General features: G+C 38.6%; 1 protein-coding gene across 1 annotated transcript in view; it reads left to right on the top strand.

Moving 5' to 3' along the window:
• LOC107729642 (collagen alpha-1(XI) chain-like) overlaps nucleotides 1–19,114 on the top strand; it is a 91,955-nt gene that overhangs the window by 53,597 nt on the left and 19,244 nt on the right. Inside the window, exons 21-43 of the mRNA XM_016540277.1 lie at nucleotides 875–919; nucleotides 1,797–1,850; nucleotides 2,150–2,194; nucleotides 2,592–2,645; nucleotides 2,733–2,777; nucleotides 3,752–3,805; nucleotides 3,882–3,989; nucleotides 4,157–4,210; nucleotides 6,428–6,481; nucleotides 7,465–7,509; nucleotides 7,608–7,661; nucleotides 7,743–7,787; nucleotides 8,433–8,486; nucleotides 8,592–8,645; nucleotides 8,959–9,012; nucleotides 9,128–9,235; nucleotides 10,714–10,803; nucleotides 14,081–14,134; nucleotides 16,321–16,428; nucleotides 16,584–16,691; nucleotides 17,662–17,715; nucleotides 18,207–18,260; nucleotides 18,361–18,468. Coding sequence (XP_016395763.1) covers nucleotides 875–919; nucleotides 1,797–1,850; nucleotides 2,150–2,194; nucleotides 2,592–2,645; nucleotides 2,733–2,777; nucleotides 3,752–3,805; nucleotides 3,882–3,989; nucleotides 4,157–4,210; nucleotides 6,428–6,481; nucleotides 7,465–7,509; nucleotides 7,608–7,661; nucleotides 7,743–7,787; nucleotides 8,433–8,486; nucleotides 8,592–8,645; nucleotides 8,959–9,012; nucleotides 9,128–9,235; nucleotides 10,714–10,803; nucleotides 14,081–14,134; nucleotides 16,321–16,428; nucleotides 16,584–16,691; nucleotides 17,662–17,715; nucleotides 18,207–18,260; nucleotides 18,361–18,468 — 1,503 coding nt within the window. The remainder of the gene's footprint in view (nucleotides 1–874; nucleotides 920–1,796; nucleotides 1,851–2,149; nucleotides 2,195–2,591; nucleotides 2,646–2,732; nucleotides 2,778–3,751; nucleotides 3,806–3,881; nucleotides 3,990–4,156; nucleotides 4,211–6,427; nucleotides 6,482–7,464; nucleotides 7,510–7,607; nucleotides 7,662–7,742; nucleotides 7,788–8,432; nucleotides 8,487–8,591; nucleotides 8,646–8,958; nucleotides 9,013–9,127; nucleotides 9,236–10,713; nucleotides 10,804–14,080; nucleotides 14,135–16,320; nucleotides 16,429–16,583; nucleotides 16,692–17,661; nucleotides 17,716–18,206; nucleotides 18,261–18,360; nucleotides 18,469–19,114) is intronic.

Here is a 19,114-nt window from a genome sequence, read left to right as displayed (position 1 = left end):
TAAAATATCTCTATGATTATAAAAAAACACATATATATATATATATATATATATATATATATATATATATATATACTGTTTGATTTTGCTTTACAGGCTTAAATATTTAATTATTTGATCAACTGAAATCTGACTTATTATTTAACCCAATTCGTTTAACCAATTTCTCATCCTCACTATCATTTTTCAATCTCAGAGGGCACGGTGAAATTATCTGAAATATTTCTGTAAGCCTCTGCTGGGCTCATAGGAAGTGGGCAGCTGAAAGCGTCTCATTCATAACGCCTCACCTGCAGCGGTCGAATCAGAGCAGTGAGCTCAGATTTCCCTGGAGTGAACTCCTGGTCAGCACATACACAAAAACACTGAATCAGCCACTGTAAACACACACATAGTAAACACACGTGTGTAGGCCCCCACTATCATTTTTAATTCCGAACGACTCTGAAGCTCAGAGGGCACGGTGAAATTATTTGAAATATTTCTGTAAGCCTCTGCTGGGCTCAGAGGAAGTGGGCAGCTGAAAGCATCTCATTCATAACGCCCCACCTGCAGCGGTCGAATCAGAGCAGTGAGCTCAAATTTCCCTGGAATGAACTCCTGGTCAGCACATACACAAATACACTGAATCAGCCACTGTAAACACACACACACAGTAAACACACGTGTGTATGCACACACACTCAAGCACACTGTGCAAACACGAGTGACCCTGCCAACACACACACACACAGGGGCAATACAATAAGTCCATTATTGGGTGTTAGTCATCAGTTTGGGCTCCTCTCTACCACACACCTACCCCTCTATCTCCCCCCGCCCTGCTGCCATGGCAACAAAGCTTGACATTTGCTGTCTGTTTTCTGTTGTGCAGGGTCTTCCAGGTCCACAGGGCCCCATCGGACCGCCTGGAGAAAAAGTAAGTCTTTCGTGGTTTTCATGCATATAATTCTCAGGAGTTTCCTTTAAACAGATTGAGACCAAAAAGAAAGATATGTAACATATCATGGTGATATAAAATTGTTGGTTTATTTATCATTACACAACCCTGCATCTTGCAGCTGAGAAAACTCTAGCAAAAAAGGCCAAAAATGTTATTAAGCTAAAAAAAAAAAAAAGAAGAAGAATTTTTCAAATGTATTCAATGCACTCATAAAATTCAGTTTTAAAAAAGTATTCATAATATATCATTTAATTTATAATCTGTGAAGGAGTGTAAAAATCATAATGTCTTCAGAATCATTTATATATGTGAAAATCAGCTGATAATTGAACAAATAATAATAACTTGGCTCTGAGGAAGCTAGGAATCGTGTCTCTGTGGCAGTTTTTCTGGTAATAAAAGAATAATACAAGACTTCTTCACCTTACAAATGGTAGTCAAAAGCAAAAATGCTATGAAATGTATTTGAGACATTTATATTTTTTTGAGAAAGTGTAACATGCTAGAGCAAAACATGCACTCATTTTGCAATCAGCACCCTGAAATTAGTAAGAGGCAAATATTTGATTTCATTCCTCAAACATTCTGCAGGCGGTGTTATCAATCACTTATATTTATATGTCTTGCTCTTTTGCTTTGGATACATAAATAAATGCAAAATGAGCTTTGGTGCAGGATAGATGTGACTTAGTCTCAAAACATCACTGGAGTATGCATTTATTTCTGTAGCATTCATTTTCGAGCGTATTTTATTTTTCATGATTCAGTGCATGTTATTTCCTGTAGGGCATCTGTGGTCTTAGAAATTCTTCTTAATCCAATCGAAGTTCTTTTTCTCTGTCTCTTCATACAGGGTCCTCAGGGAAGGTCTGGTTTGCCTGGATTGCCTGGCGCAGATGGACCTCCTGTAAGTATCAGTGATACTGATATATCAAGTGATTCATGTCTGCTAAACTACTGATGATTGAAACATATTCCACAGCCTGTTGTCTATAAATTGGACAAAGACCATAACTGATTGTCTATCTTCTTACACATTTAGAAGCATCATAGCAAAGATGCATGTTGAATCTGCAGCTCAAGCGACTCAAAACACAAACTATTTATAACAAACTTTGAGAACTATATATAGCTAATGTCACACACTAAAGAGACATATGTCTTTCAGCTGTCACTTTATACTAATTATCTGTATTTATTCTACAGGGCCATCCTGGTAAAGAGGGTCCACCTGGAGAGAAAGGAGCTTTGGTAAGGAAACACAATTTTAGGGAGCATTTAAACAGAATGTGTACTGGTCGATCAGATTTATATATGTAATATTATTGTATTATGGATTATTAATAAAAAATTATTTAATTTTGTGATTATGCTAATGCCAGGCAGCTAAAAAGTGGTTAAAATTGCTAATGTTAATAGCTCCCTGATGCAAATGAGCATTTGGTCTTGATCTTTTAGCTGTCTGACCAAAGTAATATTTGTCCCTGACTATGGTTTTCTTCTTCTGACTGTTTAATTCAATTTCATATTTAGAAAACATTGTTTGAAAGTATCTTTTTAGCTATAAACCTCTTGCAAGGTTACCTCAGCCACAGATATTTGTTGTTTGGCGTACACATTTCGTAATTTTTCAGTGTGTCATTTTCAGGGCCAGACCGGTCCCCAGGGCCCCATCGGCTATCCTGGCCCTCGCGGTGTGAAGGTAAGGCATTTTTTGTGTTTGATAGAGATTTATTGGTATGCACTGAGTTTGCGATCTTTGCTTGATCACATGCTCTCCGTCTTACAGGGTGCTGATGGCGTCCGTGGACTGAAGGGAGGCAAAGGAGAGAAGGTACCCAAAAAAAACACATATTTTTTGAATGAGGCAAAGAAGAATTTATCCACACTATCCACTAGAAGTTAATGCTTGTACTAAGAATCATTGCAATGACACTTACACTGGTCACTAAATCTGCATAAAAAGAGTCCAATAGCCACTACACATTCTCTCCACTTAAACATCATATCATAAGTGCTGTTTAATCATGCAGAGAAAGTGTCATAACACTTATTCAAGACACAAAATCACTCCATCACCATTAAGTACGTCCAGATTGCAGTCGGCTGTAATTAACAATGTAGAAAAAAATGTTTGAGAATGCCACTCAACTGAGGGTGGGATTGATACTGTAGTGCCATCATAACAAGACTGAGTGTCTAGCCGTGTCCATATCCAAATAAATAAGGCATTAGTTGAGTCGACAATGCCGTCAGGTGGTCACAAAGTTGCAGAATGCATCATGCACATGTAGGCGTTCACATTCAGACTGATGTTTAGTGACAGAGAATGAGAATTCAATCATAAATCAACACTATGAATCATAACAGTTAGCATACCTTTAGATGTTTGCTCACTTTTAGCTGTTAGCACACATTTAGTCAAGCGCTGTCAGGTGGTCACAAGTTGCATAATACATCATACATGTGTGAAAGATTCAGACTGATGTTTAGTGACAGAGAATGAGAATTCAATCACAGATCAACACTGTGTATCATAACAATTAGCATACATTTAGCAGCTAGCTTATTTTTAGCCATTAGCACCCATCGAGCTTTTAGCACAGGTTTTAGTTCACTTTATTCCATATGCACAACATTGTAACTTCTAGACTGAATGAAATCATTGACAGTGTTGCAGTACTGCATTATTGTCAGCAGGTGGAGATCTAGTACAATGCTAAAGAATTAATAGTGCTGTATTTATATGCAGAAGTTATAGCTTCATCACTCTATATGTTTTCCCTAATGTTTCATCCTACTTTTCAGGGCGAGGATGGTTTCCCGGGTTTCAAGGGAGACATGGGTCTCAAAGGCGACAGGGTAAATAAACAGTGTCCATCCTAATTTTATCCCATGAAGGGCCGCACTGATTGGCTGGATTTCTGTGTATGTTCAGGGTGAATTTGGATTGGCTGGACCCAGAGGTGAGGATGGACCAGAGGGCCCGAAGGGTCGTGCGGGTCCCAACGGTGAATCTGGACCCCTGGGACTTGCTGGAGAAAAGGTACGCTGCTTGTTAATTACAGATTACCATTATTAGTTGATTACCAATGCATAGGGCATCAGGAAGTTATGTGGGGTTTGTGTTTGGAATATTAATATTATCAAATGAGATGTTTGTTTGTCCAGAGATGTTCTTGCACTAATGATCCTTGGCTTGTTTTCCATCAGGGCAAACTTGGTGTTCCGGGATTGCCCGGCTATCCAGGACGTCAAGGGCCAAAGGTATGCACTTAAATTGAACATGACACCTGTACCTGCATCATAATTGTTTCACTTATGAGCTAAACAACAACTTGGCTCATTAGCATGAACTAATGCCCTCCTGAGAATGCATTATGCATGCTGCACTGAGTGAGACTTTTTTCAAATGAGCAGCTAATGCCAGGATTGTTCCCTGTGCTGTTGGGGATGCTGGTCACGCAGGCAGTGAGGAGAAGTCGGAGCACAGTTGCATGTGTCCGACCTCAGTGCCTTTCATCAACAACAGCATCAGCTGTAACAGCAGTACCCAATCTGGCTCAAGCCAGCCCCAAACTAGACCTTAAGTGGCCTTGGAGGTCTGGAGACCTTCTATGACAAACACTGGCGTCATTACAGGCGCCTAGTTGATACAACTGGGAAGACTCTGAGTTTTCAGTATACAGTTTGGTATGTTGCTTGGTAAATTAATATGGATTAATATGGAACATTCTAAAATAAGATAAATATACATGAGAATTAAAACTGCATAAGATAATAAAACTTGTTTTCTTAGAATATTAAATTTTTTAAATTAAAATATATTCTTATGCCATTGGAAGATTTTTGCTGCATCCAAAAATGTGTACTTTCAGAATGTGATTAATTTAATGAAGTTAAATTTGAAACTTAATTTCCAGCCATTAATGAAAGCTCCGTCATCTAAAAAGATATAAAGACAATAATTCCAAATTCTGTAAATATTAACATTTATTAATTATTTATTAACATGAATTCTTTTATTTGATTTGATTTTAGAATATGTACTTTCAGAATATGATAAACTTAATGAAATTTTCAACCACTGATGAAGGCTATTTTTGGGAATAAATACATTCCTTGGTATTGTCACTAAAAATATATTATAAAGACAGTGTCAAATTCTGTAAATATTATGATTTATTTAGTATTTATGAATTTATTCATTTTTCATTTAAATTTAATTTAAAATTTCACTTTTTTCCAGTATTTTTCTCTAAACTTTTCTGCAGACCACCCCTTTTAACATACTATATTATTTAAGTACACATATTGGAGGTGTTGCTGTCAAAACCTTATTCTGTTTGTTTGCATGTGCCAGTTGACTCGACACAGGCTTCACCAATTGTGTGAGATTTTGTTTGTCTCATTCACTATTTTTGCAGTTCATTTTGGTGCCGATAGTGGAGTAGAAATGACACCTTTAAAGCCTATCTTGAATTTACTTGAATTAGATGGAATAAAGCCCAGTCCTAGCGGAGGTGCTGACTCCGGTGGTAAATTTACAGTCTCGTAAATCCGCTTCTATTTAGCAGCATTAACGAACGACAGACAAGTGATGTGATTACAAGCACTTTGACATGCCATCATCTCTGGAATGGATTCACAAAGCCTGCCAACTCTCAAATTATCATGAAGTGCACTTTTGAAGACCAGCCATCACTGTCTGAGTGGTTACTGGCGTCAGAGTTGTGGCATTTTTTTACAGAGTGTCATTGCTTATTCGTCATTGCCTCACCTTTACAGTTTCACAATATGCTTTGTGGTAAATCAAACCTGATTTCTGCAGGACCCGACTCTGAGGCCTGGCCTTAAAATGAATGTGTAAAACAATCTATTGATTTTCTTTCTTGAATGCTTATACCGCTGCCAGGATTGAGGAGCGTGGGTAAGCTGTTTTTAATTTACTGCATTGAAAATGAGAGAAAGAGACAGACAAGAGTTGAGAATGAAAGCAATTAAGACTAATCAGTAGTGACTCTTAATATTAACTCTGTTTGGTTGTTTATCTGACTGAGTGGCCATTTTTTTTCGTCCAACGTCTGGATCGCTGTCCTCGGTGGACCCTTTTGTATTTCCGCACTGACAAGCGATCCCTTCCTGAAGCTCTCCTGTGCTTAGTCTTGTGCAAACAAAACAAGGAAACTGATAATCGAGATCGGCCTTGTTTATCTTGGGATATATCATACGCATTCAAAGTCTATCTTTCAACCGCTGAATTATTCTGAGAAAAAAGCTTGCCAACAATAGGGACAAAGCAGTCTCACAGCTATTTAAAACTCTACTGTGGAAGTAGCAAAGCCAAAGATGCTAATGCTAACAGGTTGTAACGTAACTGTCAGAATCAGCAGGAGAGTCGGGACTCTTGGAGTTTATCCCTCATTAATATGCAGGTCCTGCTGCCTTCTCTTCCTCGCTTAAGTCTTTTTCTTTGATTTGCAGGGTTCGACCGGTTTCCCCGGATTCCCAGGAGCCAACGGAGAGAAAGGAGCCAGGGTGAGATGGATTCTTCCAACCTGCTTTGTGTGATCTCCATAAATGTCTTTTAAAATATATTTTACATGTAATAGTATATTTTTTTTAAATTAGCTTCCCTTTTTTAAGCTACCATTCAATGTACTAGTTTAGCATACCACAGGTCGATTAGCCTACTAGCTTAGCTCATCACATATGCAAATTATGTTTTTAAATTACATTATATTTTGCTTAGTTTCATTAAGTTATTACTCGCAACACCAAAATTACCTCATTTAGAGAGTTAAAAGCATGTTTTCACTCGTTATAATTAAGTAGCATTGTTGTGCTAATGCCTTCCATAAGAGAGCCTGCATTTTACTATGTCAAAATTCCGCTTAGATTCACATTTTAGATACATTTTGTTTATCAAAGCAATGGATAGATACTGTATGTTTGTGACTATTTCGTAAACAGAATGCTAAAGATAAATTATGTTAAGTACTGAGTCTAAACCTACTCTTACGAACAGGGCCGTTCTTTGGGGGTGCAATTGGTGCAGCCGCACCTGGCCCCGCGCTTGAGGGGGTCCCGCGGCGAACGGACCTATGAAAGTGTCTCACCCATTAATTCAATGGGAATCTCACTTGCAAACAAACCTTGGGTTTGTCTGTTCATGGGAAACCTCTTAGCAAAAGCAACTGTGCCCTAAGCATTTATGATTATTCATAACTAAATGTCAGGTTAGCTGCTATTTTTCCAAGTGTTTAGATCCTGCTCATGAGCAGGGAGCAAAATGACAGTGTATGTGTGTATGTTTGTGTGCTTCTAATACACCTACACCTCACCTGAAACAAATATTGCCATGGCTCCTAGAATCCAATGCTTGTTTTCCCCCGCTACACACTGTCATCTCATCTTGGCAAAAAGAACGGCAACAACTGCAGCAATTGGATTTGCTGTGTGTAGCTATTGAATTCACCCTCAATTTTTACCACACTCATTTTTCTTCTTTCTTTTCAAAGGGAGTGGCAGGGAAATCTGGTCCAAGAGGTCAAAGAGGTCCGACGGTATGTACTGCTTCAGCACTTGACCTTCTATTTTTATTTAATTTTGCTGAATTTAATTATGCAAGCCAAAAAGAGTCTTAAATATCCTGAAATTTTAGGGTCCCCGTGGTGCACGCGGTGCCAGAGGCCCAACAGGAAAGCTAGGCCCTAAGGTACTGCTTCCTTCAGGCTTTGTTTTTGTCAGTCACTTCCGTTGCACAGTCCTTATGCTTCGCTCTCTCATTATCCAACAGGGAACAGCGGGCAACGACGGTCCACCTGGCCCACCCGGCGAGAGAGTAAGTGCCACCCAGAATGCATTGCAGCAAACATTTTTATGCCATCATTCTATCTACAGTGAGATGGTGTACGGCTTGAAGCGCTCAGAGAGGGTGATTTAGCAGGAAGCACGGTGAGGATTAGCTCAGCATGTGGGGGTACTCCAGATAAGAGGACTTACCACCAAACCCGTGTTTCCGTCTGAAAGCTATTATAGATTTATGAAGAGCTCTTGAGTATTAGACCACTGGAAGGCTGTTGTCCAAGGCTCACATCACTCGAAATCTGATGTTGCACTGTTTGTCTCTACCATGAAATCCTGTTCTCGTTTCGTCCTCTATTTTTCAGTGTTTTCCTGTTTATTTATTCCGTTTCTCAGTTGGAATCTGAAAGCCTTTTTTAAGCATTTCGAAAAGCCTGTTGACTGTTCCTACATTGCACTTAGTTTCAGCTTGTAATATTTTATTAATGTTTTGTTTTTGTTAGTATTTATAAATTCTCTTTTACTGAGATTATAAGACAAAAGATCATTAGACAAATATTCACTTCTTCTAGTTCACATTTCAGATATTGCCATTAAACCATCTGCACTGCTTTGCTGTCTTATTTTTTAAGTAAAACAACAAACTTCTCACCAAATAAATGTATTTTCCTGTTTTTTTCAGGGACCTCAAGGGCCCCAGGGTGCCGTTGGTTTCCCAGGACCGAAGGGCCCCCCTGTAAGTACCTGTTTATCTATACTGTTTTAGATGCTGAAAAATGTGCCATTTACAGACCTAGTACAGTACAGTACTTACAGTACAGTACTTTGTTCTCTGTTTTAGGGACCACCTGGAAAGGATGGGCTGCCTGGTCACCCTGGCCAGCGGGGAGAAACTGTAAGTGTTTCTGATCACTCACACTTATAGAACACCCAAATAGCCTAAGCGATAACATATAGCAGACATCACTGATCAGTTGTGGGAAGAGAGCGTGTTCAGGGACTGAATGAGCCTCTGAGTTATGTGTAAATCTGAAGGAGTTATGGCAGTTATTTCTGATCCAGGCAGAAGCTTTATTAATAATGACATGGCCCAGTAGGAGATGCTTGTTTATCACATTTAAGAGCAATAAACTTAGTGTGAAGTACCGCAGCTTATAAAATCCATTTTTACTTGATGGTCCACCAGTTGAAGTGATTTTTTCCCCTAGGGTTTCCAAGGCAAAACTGGCCCACCAGGACCTGGAGGTGTTGTCGGACCACAGGTAGGTGTTTATGTTATTGCATGAATATAAATATATATATATATATATATATAGTTTAGATAAGCAGAAGGATTTGCCTGTTAATCTCACAAATGTGTCTGTAATGGCTTGAAAGGGTCCAACAGGAGAAACCGGTCCTATTGGTGAGAGAGGACCAGAGAACCAAGGTTGTCCCCCCGGAGAGCAGGGTCTCCCAGGTGCTGGTGGAAAAGAAGGTGCAAAGGTGAATGATGTTCATGTTTACATGACTTTCAGCCAGATAGAATATATACAGGGCAAATACAAACAGAAACTAATTGATTGCCTTGTTAGCAATAGTTAAACTAAAATTCAATCCTTTCTTATTGGAAAACTAAAAACAAAGTTTTTAGGTCAAACAGAACTAAAAATGATTGATTATGACCCCCCGTTATTATTTCTTTAAGAAAAAACAGCCAGTGGACATCAGTTTGTTGACCAACAACTCGTTCTGTCCAAGTGTGTCCAAGTTTTCCAGAGCAATAACGTCCATACTGTGGAAAATTGCTGAATTCCCTTTCTAAATAGAGTCTAAATTGTTAGTAGACGTGGCTTTTAAAGGCTGAACTGAATTTCAGTGAGTGTCCAACCTTCCTGTCTCAGTTGCAATTTCTGCCACTTCTAAACGGAGACACTTTAATCAGCTTGATCGGCCCACTTCAGACAGGCTGTCAGACATGAGTGAACACCCCGGAGGCAGAGTATGCTGCCGCAGTCTGAGCGGTCAGACTCACGGTCTTTCTGCAGTCATTTTCCTGTTTTCGCTCATTTGTTTCCTCTTTTTATTAGCTGAATATAACACTTTCAGTGGTCCAATCAAAATGCAGAGACACTGAGGTCAAATGGAGGTTTTTCAAAAGGCTAAAACAGTGTTAAGCTTTCTAGCTATTTTAAATCTCAAAAATCACTCTTGAGCCTCTCAGGCAGGCCTGTCTGATTGCAGTTTACTGTTCGAAGGCACTTGTTGGCCCCTCAAGACACTTTAGGATTCTTAATACTTGTTTTAGGCAGGCTTGATTTAATTGTGCTGAAATATGAACTATGTCAACATATCAGTGCGAAAACTTTATTAACAACAATTAGCTACCAATAATGTACACTTTCGTTCAGTCATTCGTGCTGTTTTCACTGTATTTTTGATTAAATGCAGCCTTGGTGAACATAAGATCCAAGAACATTAAAAAAAACTATCTGACACCAAAGTTTTGAATGGTACTGTACAAAATTTGGTCTTTCAGTTGCAATTAGCATAATTAACATAAGATGGACATGTTAACATATTGAATGTATTTAAATGTTCTTTTCATAAATTTTAAAGGTTCCGATTTCCAACTTGATTCCCCCAAAAATGTGGGCTAAAAACTTTGTCTTGGTCCTGCAAATTTTAGCTTCTGTTTGTCAGACCAGTGTAATGGATGGATTGTTCAAAATCTATTTGGAAACATGTTTCATTATAAAGAATTTACACACTGCAGTTTTAATCATGCTGTGGAATCAGATTAAATATTAATTGAATCGACCTGCCAGCGCTAGCGACGGTGGATTTGAAGCTAGCAATAATTCAGGATCATTTCATCAGTTCAGAGCTCATTATCATCAGCTAAGAATTCATTTTGTGTAATTTTTCTGTTCATTATATTTGAAGTGCAATAAAATATTCAATTGGCAACTGTCTTTCCGCAGGGAGATCCAGGTCCTCTGGGCAGTCCAGGAAAAGACGGTCCTCCAGGACTGAGAGGGTTCCCAGGAGAGAGAGGTCTTCCTGGAGTGACGGTAAGATCATGCTCCCGTCGCGAATAAATCACTGCAATAAATCCTCCTAATCTTAGAGATAGACAGAGAGTTAGACTTAGGGCTTAGGGCTGCTGGCTTATTACATCCACAGAATTGGACTTATTTCATCAGTTCAGAGCTCATTATCATCAGCTAAGAATTCATTTTGTGTAATTTTTCTGTTCATTATATTTGAAGTTCAATAAAATATTCAATTGGCAACTGTCTTTCCGCAGGGAGATCCAGGTCCTCTGGGCAGTCCAGGAAAAGACGGTCCTCCAGGACTGAGAGGGTTCCCAGGAGAGAGAGGTCTTCCTGGAGTGACGGTAAGATCATGCTCCCGTCGCGAATAAATCACTGCAATAAATCCTCCTAATCTTAGAGATAGACAGAGAGTTAGACAGCAGCCCTGGCTTATTACATCCACAGAATTGGACTTCAATACACTGCACAAAGACTTTAATAGGGTGTATAACCTCTAAAAAAGCTAACTTTGCATTGTTTAATGCAGAGATACATTATGCTAACTTGACTGTGGTTCACGTTTTTCCCTTTACCACCTTTTGTAGTGGCTGGGTTGTTGTCTTTTACATTAATTATCTGGCCAAAGAATGATTTAAGTGGAAATGTTGGCAATTAGATTTTGGGAGACGAGGTTGTTTGTTCATTGTTGATGTCTGATCTCAAGGTCAGTGGCAGAGACTGGCTCTCCATGCTCTGCCTGGTTGTTTTCTACTGGGGCGATTTTACTGTCATTACTGAGACCACCGTGTGTGTCTGCCCTTTAGAGAGGCAATCTCAAGCCCTCACTCACAAAACACAACAGCACCTCCATGAGCCCTGACACACACACACACACACAGATGGACCTACAAGGACGTTCATGAAACATACACAACTACATGGTAGTTTCTATTAGTTTCATATTAGTATTTAAGTGTAGTTTATGGAACCAAAAGTTCATTTACATGGATTCACAAATCTCCTCACACACACACACATGAGAGCTTTTGTCAGATCTTTGATTTTTACTGTGCCCCGGTTGACCTGTGAGAGAAAAAGAGGCCAGTAAATATCAATCAGGTAAAGGCAGAACCAGCAGGCAGTCGAGATCTGTGGATTTCTCTCTCATACAGGAGATTAGTAACAGCCACAGTCAGAAGAGACCAAACCCGCTGTCAGTTTGTGCAAGTACAAAAATCAGTTTAGAAGCAGTAGGACTCAACAGTCTTTCATGACTTGGGTATAAGTTATAAAATCATAATTTCTTCATTACATAATTTTGCTTATTTTCTGAAATATTTCACCTCCTTCCAAAAAAAAAAAAAAGTAATCTCTGTCATTAGTTACTTACAATCATGTCATTACCAACCCAGTATGTTAGGTTTTTTTAGCCATACAACTATACAAGCGCCAAAAAGCGCAATAAAAAGGGGTCCATACAACTTGTGCACTATATTTCAAGTGAGGAACAGACTGAAATTTGTCATAATCTACTTGTGTGACAACTCTTGAACTAGGGCTGGACGGGAAATCGAGTTTGTACGATATATCGATATTTTATTTATAAGCGATTCGATTTGAGGCAATACCGTTGAGATGTGCTGTCTTCCTGAATGCATAACTTACATTTCACAGGTATATTCTCCATCTGTAAATGTTAGATAGCCATGGAAATATTTACATTTTTCTGTCAGAAGTGCATGAGCCTTCTGGGATTCTCCACTAAACTTCACTTCAGTGAACGAGCGCCGCCGCGCGCATGCGCGCCAAACGGACAGAGCTCAATTAAATAGGAGCGCAATAATTCTGAATAAAATATACATTTCGCTGAAATATTTGTAGTTGGACGATAAATGTGACATGTAGAATTATAAACCTACAAGTAAGTCTATTTTTATGATAGCACTGACTGTAAAGTGACTGTAATGGGGTAATCAAAACAGCCTAACACAACTGTGCTTTTGTTCTCATTTATTTTAATTTTTAGTTTAGTGAATTTAACTATGTTTAGTGAATTTTGTTTTTAGATTGCAATGTTACAATGTTAGAATGAAATGTGATTTTAACCCCTTTTTTGCACATAATATAAAGGCTTACATGGTTACATTCACTTTATTTGTTTTCTACCAACATATATATATATATACTGTGTGAAAATAAAAATAAAAATAAAAAAAATAAAAAAAATAAAATATATATATATATATATAAAATACAGATTTTTAAAATACAAATACAAAAACGAAATGCAGTGTTTATAGTGCTTTTATGGTGGGGGGGTTTTTTCTTCTTCTTTTTTGTACTTTTTGGGACTTGACAGCAAATCTATGTAAAGATTCTTTCAAAATCAAGATTTCCAGCAACATAAGAATATTTTCATTTTTTGGTTAGCTATTCCCTTTAAGAAAAAGCTTAAAATACTGTTGGTGAAATCTGAGAGCTGCATGAAATTGCAGAATAGAGGTTCATAGGAATTCATTAGAGCATTATCCTTTCAGGATTTTGTATTGCCCACAGTGTTCCAGGTAATATTTGAAGCAGTTAAGTTTATGAGCAAGAAATAGAGCAGAAATAGAGTCATTATGATCCTTGACTCAAAGTAATAATTCATCTAGTTAGAAATTGTCATCTCAAAAATCATTTGCCCTCATGTCATTCCAAACTCTTTCTTTGTTTTATGTAATATCTAAGGAGAATTTGTCTGATGTTTGCTACTATTGTTTTGCACAAAACCCAATGTGACTTGTGTGCTATGTTCCAATATTTCTAAAGCCATATGATAGCTTTGTTTTAGAAACAGTCTGATATTTAAGCTATAGTTCTCAAATCTCTTTCACGCTTCCATAGATTCAAACTTGGCATAAGAGATACCTAAAACTAGTTTTAATGTCAGTAATGAAGGCAAACACCATTGGTTTTTGTACACCTTGACAGGTCACAACACATGCAAGAACCGAAGTTTGAAAAAGCAAAACTACAAGCACTTTCAGTGTGGATTCTCAAAAGCTTTCAATGTGAAATCTCCATTATGTGTCGGTCATATTGTGTGGTAGATGTATTATCTCAGTTATGAGCTACAGGTAGATTTGTTTGCTCAGGCACGGTGCACTAAAACCTACAGTACATGTTTATATCTGGCTTTGAGCATCAATAGATGACGTGTTGGATCATGCTCAAGAGAAAATTACTAATGCTGACACTTTGATATGAACCTTCTTGTTAGGCCTATTTACTCATTCATATTTTGTTCTTCTTTCTCTTTTGCCCTCTGCAGGGTCCACCTGGTTTGAAAGGAGCCGAAGGCCCTCAGGGCCCCCCTGGTCCGGTTGTAAGTACTCTGTTTCCATGGTTTCCCATCATACAATGTGAGTAGTTCATTCTCCCAAAAGCAACATTCAATATTTAGGAGTCTGAGAGGGTTGTGGGAGTGGTCAGGAAGATCTCAATCTCAAAAACACCATTAAGGATTTTTAAAGTGTTCTTCGCTGCCGAACATATGCACAAACAAAGTAGAGTACACGGCTGATTCATACTCTCAATAAATGAGAGATACCGAACCGGACAGTTGGATCAATGTCTCTCACAGTGCCTCATGCAGTGGCATTAGCTAACACTAGAGGGTGTGATGGTGACCACCAGAGTGTCTCGAGATAAATTCACAGCACCGGTTTGTAATTACCTCCTCTTGACATTTTATACCATAGCTGTTTCATTAGATTTTATGTGACGGGCACGTTGAATGTCCTCAAGAGTTTCTCGAATTTATACCACATTCTTTTCTTCACCGATTCTTTTCTCTTACGGAAAAAACGATAAGTATTGTCACCCTATAATTGCTCTTTTTCAGGCCTTGATAGTGCGCTGCCAGATTAGAATGGCTGGATGAAAAGTCATTGAGGAGTTTTAAATTCAGCTGTGTCAGTCCGATAAAGGATACATTTGCATTTGTATGAAGATGCAGGGGTCTACAAATTAAACCACGTTTAGAAAGAGAGATAAGAAGTCTAAGGGCATGTTCGCCCACTAGTAAGAGTAGATTTGTCGCCCAACAGAAAGTTTTTTTGTTCTTTCAACAGCTCCCCTCTTAGCTGTCGCTGTGCCGTTCTGATTGTATAATTCTCACCACACTCTGTTGTACGATGTTTGTTGCACTTGTTAGTCGCAACGCATTGCACAGGTTGTTTGGACAATTTCATCCTAATTTGTTGAAGACCTTCTGTACTGTCCCAATGCAATGACTTAATTAGCAGTGTTTGCAAAGGCAAATATCACTATCAGGTGCATAAACTGTCCCGCATTGTTTGTACCACAGACATTTGAAACCACAAATTTATTGGCTTGTTGAGGAAAGTTGTAGGACTTACGATATTTAAATCGGTACTAAATCCCATAGCGTTGCATTAAGAACACGCAGAACACCTTAGCAACCGCATAGCAACAGCCTAATATCCACATAGCATTATTTTAAAAACACTGAGAACTCCTTAGCAGCTGCATAGCAATGGCCTAACATTAGCATAGTAGCATGTTAGAAACATCCAGAACACCTTAGAAACCACATAGCAACACCCTAACATTAGCATAATAATGTTAAAAACCATCAGAATACCTTAGCCAATGTATAGCAGCAGCCTAACATTTGCATAGTAGTATGTTAAACACAAAACTCATTAGCAACTGCATAGCAACAGCCTAACATCAGCATATTAAAAACACTCAGAACCCCTTGTTAAAAACACTCAGCTTAGCAACCTCATATTAACACCAAAACATCAGCATAACAACATAAAAAGCAATCAGAACACCATAGCAACCGCATAGCAACAGCTTAACATCAGCATAACAACATCAAAAACTATCAGAACACCTTTGCAACCGCATAGCAATAGCTTAACATCAGCATAACAACATCAAAAACAATCAGAACACCTTAGCAACCGCATAGCAACATTCTAACATCTGCATAGCAACATGTTAAAAAACACTGAGAATTCTTTAGCAGCTGCATAGCAACAGCCTAACATTTGACTATAAACATGTTAAAACACTCTGAACACCTTAGCAACCACATAGCAACCCCCTAACATCAACACAGACATCAGCAATTATGGCGACTGGATGTAACGTCTCCGTTCCCTCCTCCAGGGAACGAGGGTTAAACACGTAACCTTTACAAAGAGCTAGCTTTCTATGTTTCTATGGAGTTATTTATGCAGTCGACAGAAGAAACAGTCTGAAAATGGTCTGAAATGTCTTGATTTTGGGGGCTAGAGCAGAATCATTCATAAGCAAAAGCTTCTCATTTGGATTTTCAGCACTAAAAATACATCCTTAAAAAGATGTGGTTTGGGAGAAACCAGTTTAACCCTTTATACATGACTAATACGTGAGGTACGCTAGATCTTTAGAAGCATATTAATGTAGTATATGCTTCAGTAAATCAGACTTGCTGTAGCATGTATATGTCTATGGAGTATCTAAGTGTCAAATATGTTAAATCACTTTTTGTCATAGGGTTCCCCTGGTGAGAGAGGAGCAGCAGGACCTGCTGGCCCCATTGGGTTGTCTGGACGTACTGGACCCCAGGGACCCCCGGGACCTGCTGGAGAGAAGGGTGCACCGGTAATTGTGCTGATTAGATACAATGATAATCAATTTGTGTTTCTTATATTACATAAGACATTTATGAGTGACAGTGAATAGCTTAAGGTTTCATAGTAACCACATAACCTCCACCTTAGCACTATTTATATCTTTTATCACATGTCTTTGTTCAGGGAGAGAGAGGTCCTCCAGGTCCAGCCGGTCGGGATGGAGTACAAGGTCCAGTTGGTCTGCCGGGGCCAGCAGGACCTCAGGGTCCACCTGGAGAAGATGGTGACAAGGTTAATTGCAATTTTGATTAATGTTAATACATTTAGACAGTAGAGAGGGGAGACATTACATTATGCTTCTCTTGATGTGTCAGTTAACGCAGACAATTCAAAGTCACCACTGCAGGACTGTAATGGATTGCACTTCATCTTAACTTTCATACTGATTAAATGGAAGTTTTCCGTCATCACTTCTAAACCTTCATTACACCGTGAAAAATAAAGTCAAGTAAAATGAGTCAAATGAAATAGCTTTCAGAGAATGTATCTATCTTATCCTATTGGCAAATAGTTTTTAAGCATAAATCTCACTAAAACTTCTTCAATTTCTTCACTTTTTCCTTTTAAAAACTATTTGCCAGTGAGGTAAGTAAGTAAAATACATTTAATTCAAGAAAAAAAGTCTTAGTATCTTCTAAAGTGTTGTGTCTCAAATATTTTTTCTTGTTTTAAAGATTTTGAAACATTCTACTAGAAAACAAGAAAATGATTTCTCTCCTATCACTCTAGTATATCTCACATCTCTTCCCAGAATTCCTCGCCCTCACTTTTTGGACAGCGATCATTCTTCATCATCACAAACACACACTGCACGGCCATCTGAAACGCATGCCTATCTCTCAGTCACTCTTTGCTGCCGCCAATCCATCATCATCAGCAAAGGCGGCCTGTAATCAAATTAGCGCAGGGTACCATAAACGTTGTCTCTCCATCAGTATCCTCTAACAAGCTTCATGGGTTTACGTGCCAAGAATATGTTATAGAAATGCTTTATCTGGCCATGTCTGTTAGTTCAGAGACAATATTTATAATTTAATTTGCAGTAAAACTCCATGCAGGTCAACAGTAATGTCATATATTTTACTGCACAGTAAACGGTTTACTTCAACATGGAGTTTCTTTCAGTTATATTCACCAGTCTGTGATTTTATACATTATATAGTTTTAAAAAGGAAAAATGGATTTTGCATGACCCTTCCAGGGAGAAGTGGGCGAACCAGGCCAGAAGGGAAGCAAAGCCGACAAAGGTGAACAGGTGAGTAAATTAGATTGTAAAATCCTTATTTATACACACGGTACGATTTGCATTCAGAACCGATTTTACATAAAATACCATTACTGAATGATTTTCATGACATTCATTTTTTAAGGTTTCTTCCAATGGTTAAAAAAAAAAAAGACATTAAATTGACTTCTTTTGTGTTGTTCTTGCTGGTTGCATGCAACAACAAACATACAGCACAACCAGTATAGTCTGATTCACAAATGAATGAATCATACAAACCGGTTCTTTTAATTAATTGGTCTAAAAGAATCATGAATCAGTCTTGAAAGCATGTCAATCACTCAATCGGTCCATACTATGTCTAACTCGAAATTACCTAACTTAAAGGAATTATTCCCTGAAAAGTGCTAGAAGAGTCAGTAATTAAATGATTGAGGAACCAGAATTGTTGAATTTCTTGAGATTCCCATCTCTTAGTACAGCTCTGTTCTGATCACCTTCTTCATTGTGTTGTCCACTAGGGTCCACCAGGTCCACCTGGTCTTCAGGGAACTATTGGAGCTCCTGGACCTACTGTACGTCTTGACTACACATCCAGAATCATTTCACATCTACTATTTCTGTCATTTCGAATTTAATGAAATGCATTGCGACTCTGACTTATGCCTATTTCAGGGAGCTGATGGTGAACCAGGTCCTCGTGGACAGCAGGGTATGTTTGGACAGAAGGGAGATGAAGGATCCCGAGGCTTTCCTGGACCTCCCGGTCCCATCGGTCTGCAGGTGAGTGCCAATGATGGCCCAAATATAAGCTAACATTTTTATTTTGTGTAGAACTGAGTTCCCAGTCCCATGGTAACTCAGACTAATGCTGCACAAACAACATTAACTGGTGGCCCTGGGCAGTAGATGCACTGGGAGGTGTTTGAGATGTGAATTGATTTCCTTTTGATTCCCCCTCTGCTGGAATCGCCCTGTGAATAAGTACAGACTCAGTACAGACATGCATGAGCAGGGTCCATTGCATTAACAGTTTCAATTTTGGTTTGCTGGTGGTATAATTACTACCAATTTATTTATGCTACTAATTAGCGAATTTATTAAAGGTAGAAAATATTTTGTTGTGCAATATCAGTCCCAAAGTGTTTGCGCAGTAATTTTAACTAGAGGCTAGTAATTCTAAAATATACAGCAGTTCTCAATTTTGTCTCGTCAAAGGCAATTTAAATATATTGAGTTCTGGCATGAAACTCTAGATCAGGGCTGTCCAGACTCGGTCCTGGAGGGCCGGTGTCCTGCAGAGTTTATCTCCAACTTGCCTCAAAACACCTGACCGAAAGTTTCTATGCCTAGTAAGAGCTTGATTAGCTGGTTCAGGTGTGTTTAATTAGGGTTGGAGCTAAACTCTGCAGGACACCGGCCCTCCAGG

Source organism: Sinocyclocheilus rhinocerous, unplaced genomic scaffold (genome assembly GCF_001515625.1).
Source record: "Sinocyclocheilus rhinocerous isolate Xijiao unplaced genomic scaffold, SAMN03320098_v1.1 scaffold278, whole genome shotgun sequence".
In the NCBI taxonomy this organism is placed as follows: domain Eukaryota; kingdom Metazoa; phylum Chordata; class Actinopteri; order Cypriniformes; family Cyprinidae; genus Sinocyclocheilus; species Sinocyclocheilus rhinocerous.
Note: the sequence above shows the minus strand (reverse complement) of the source record. Positions and strands in the feature narration are given on the sequence as shown.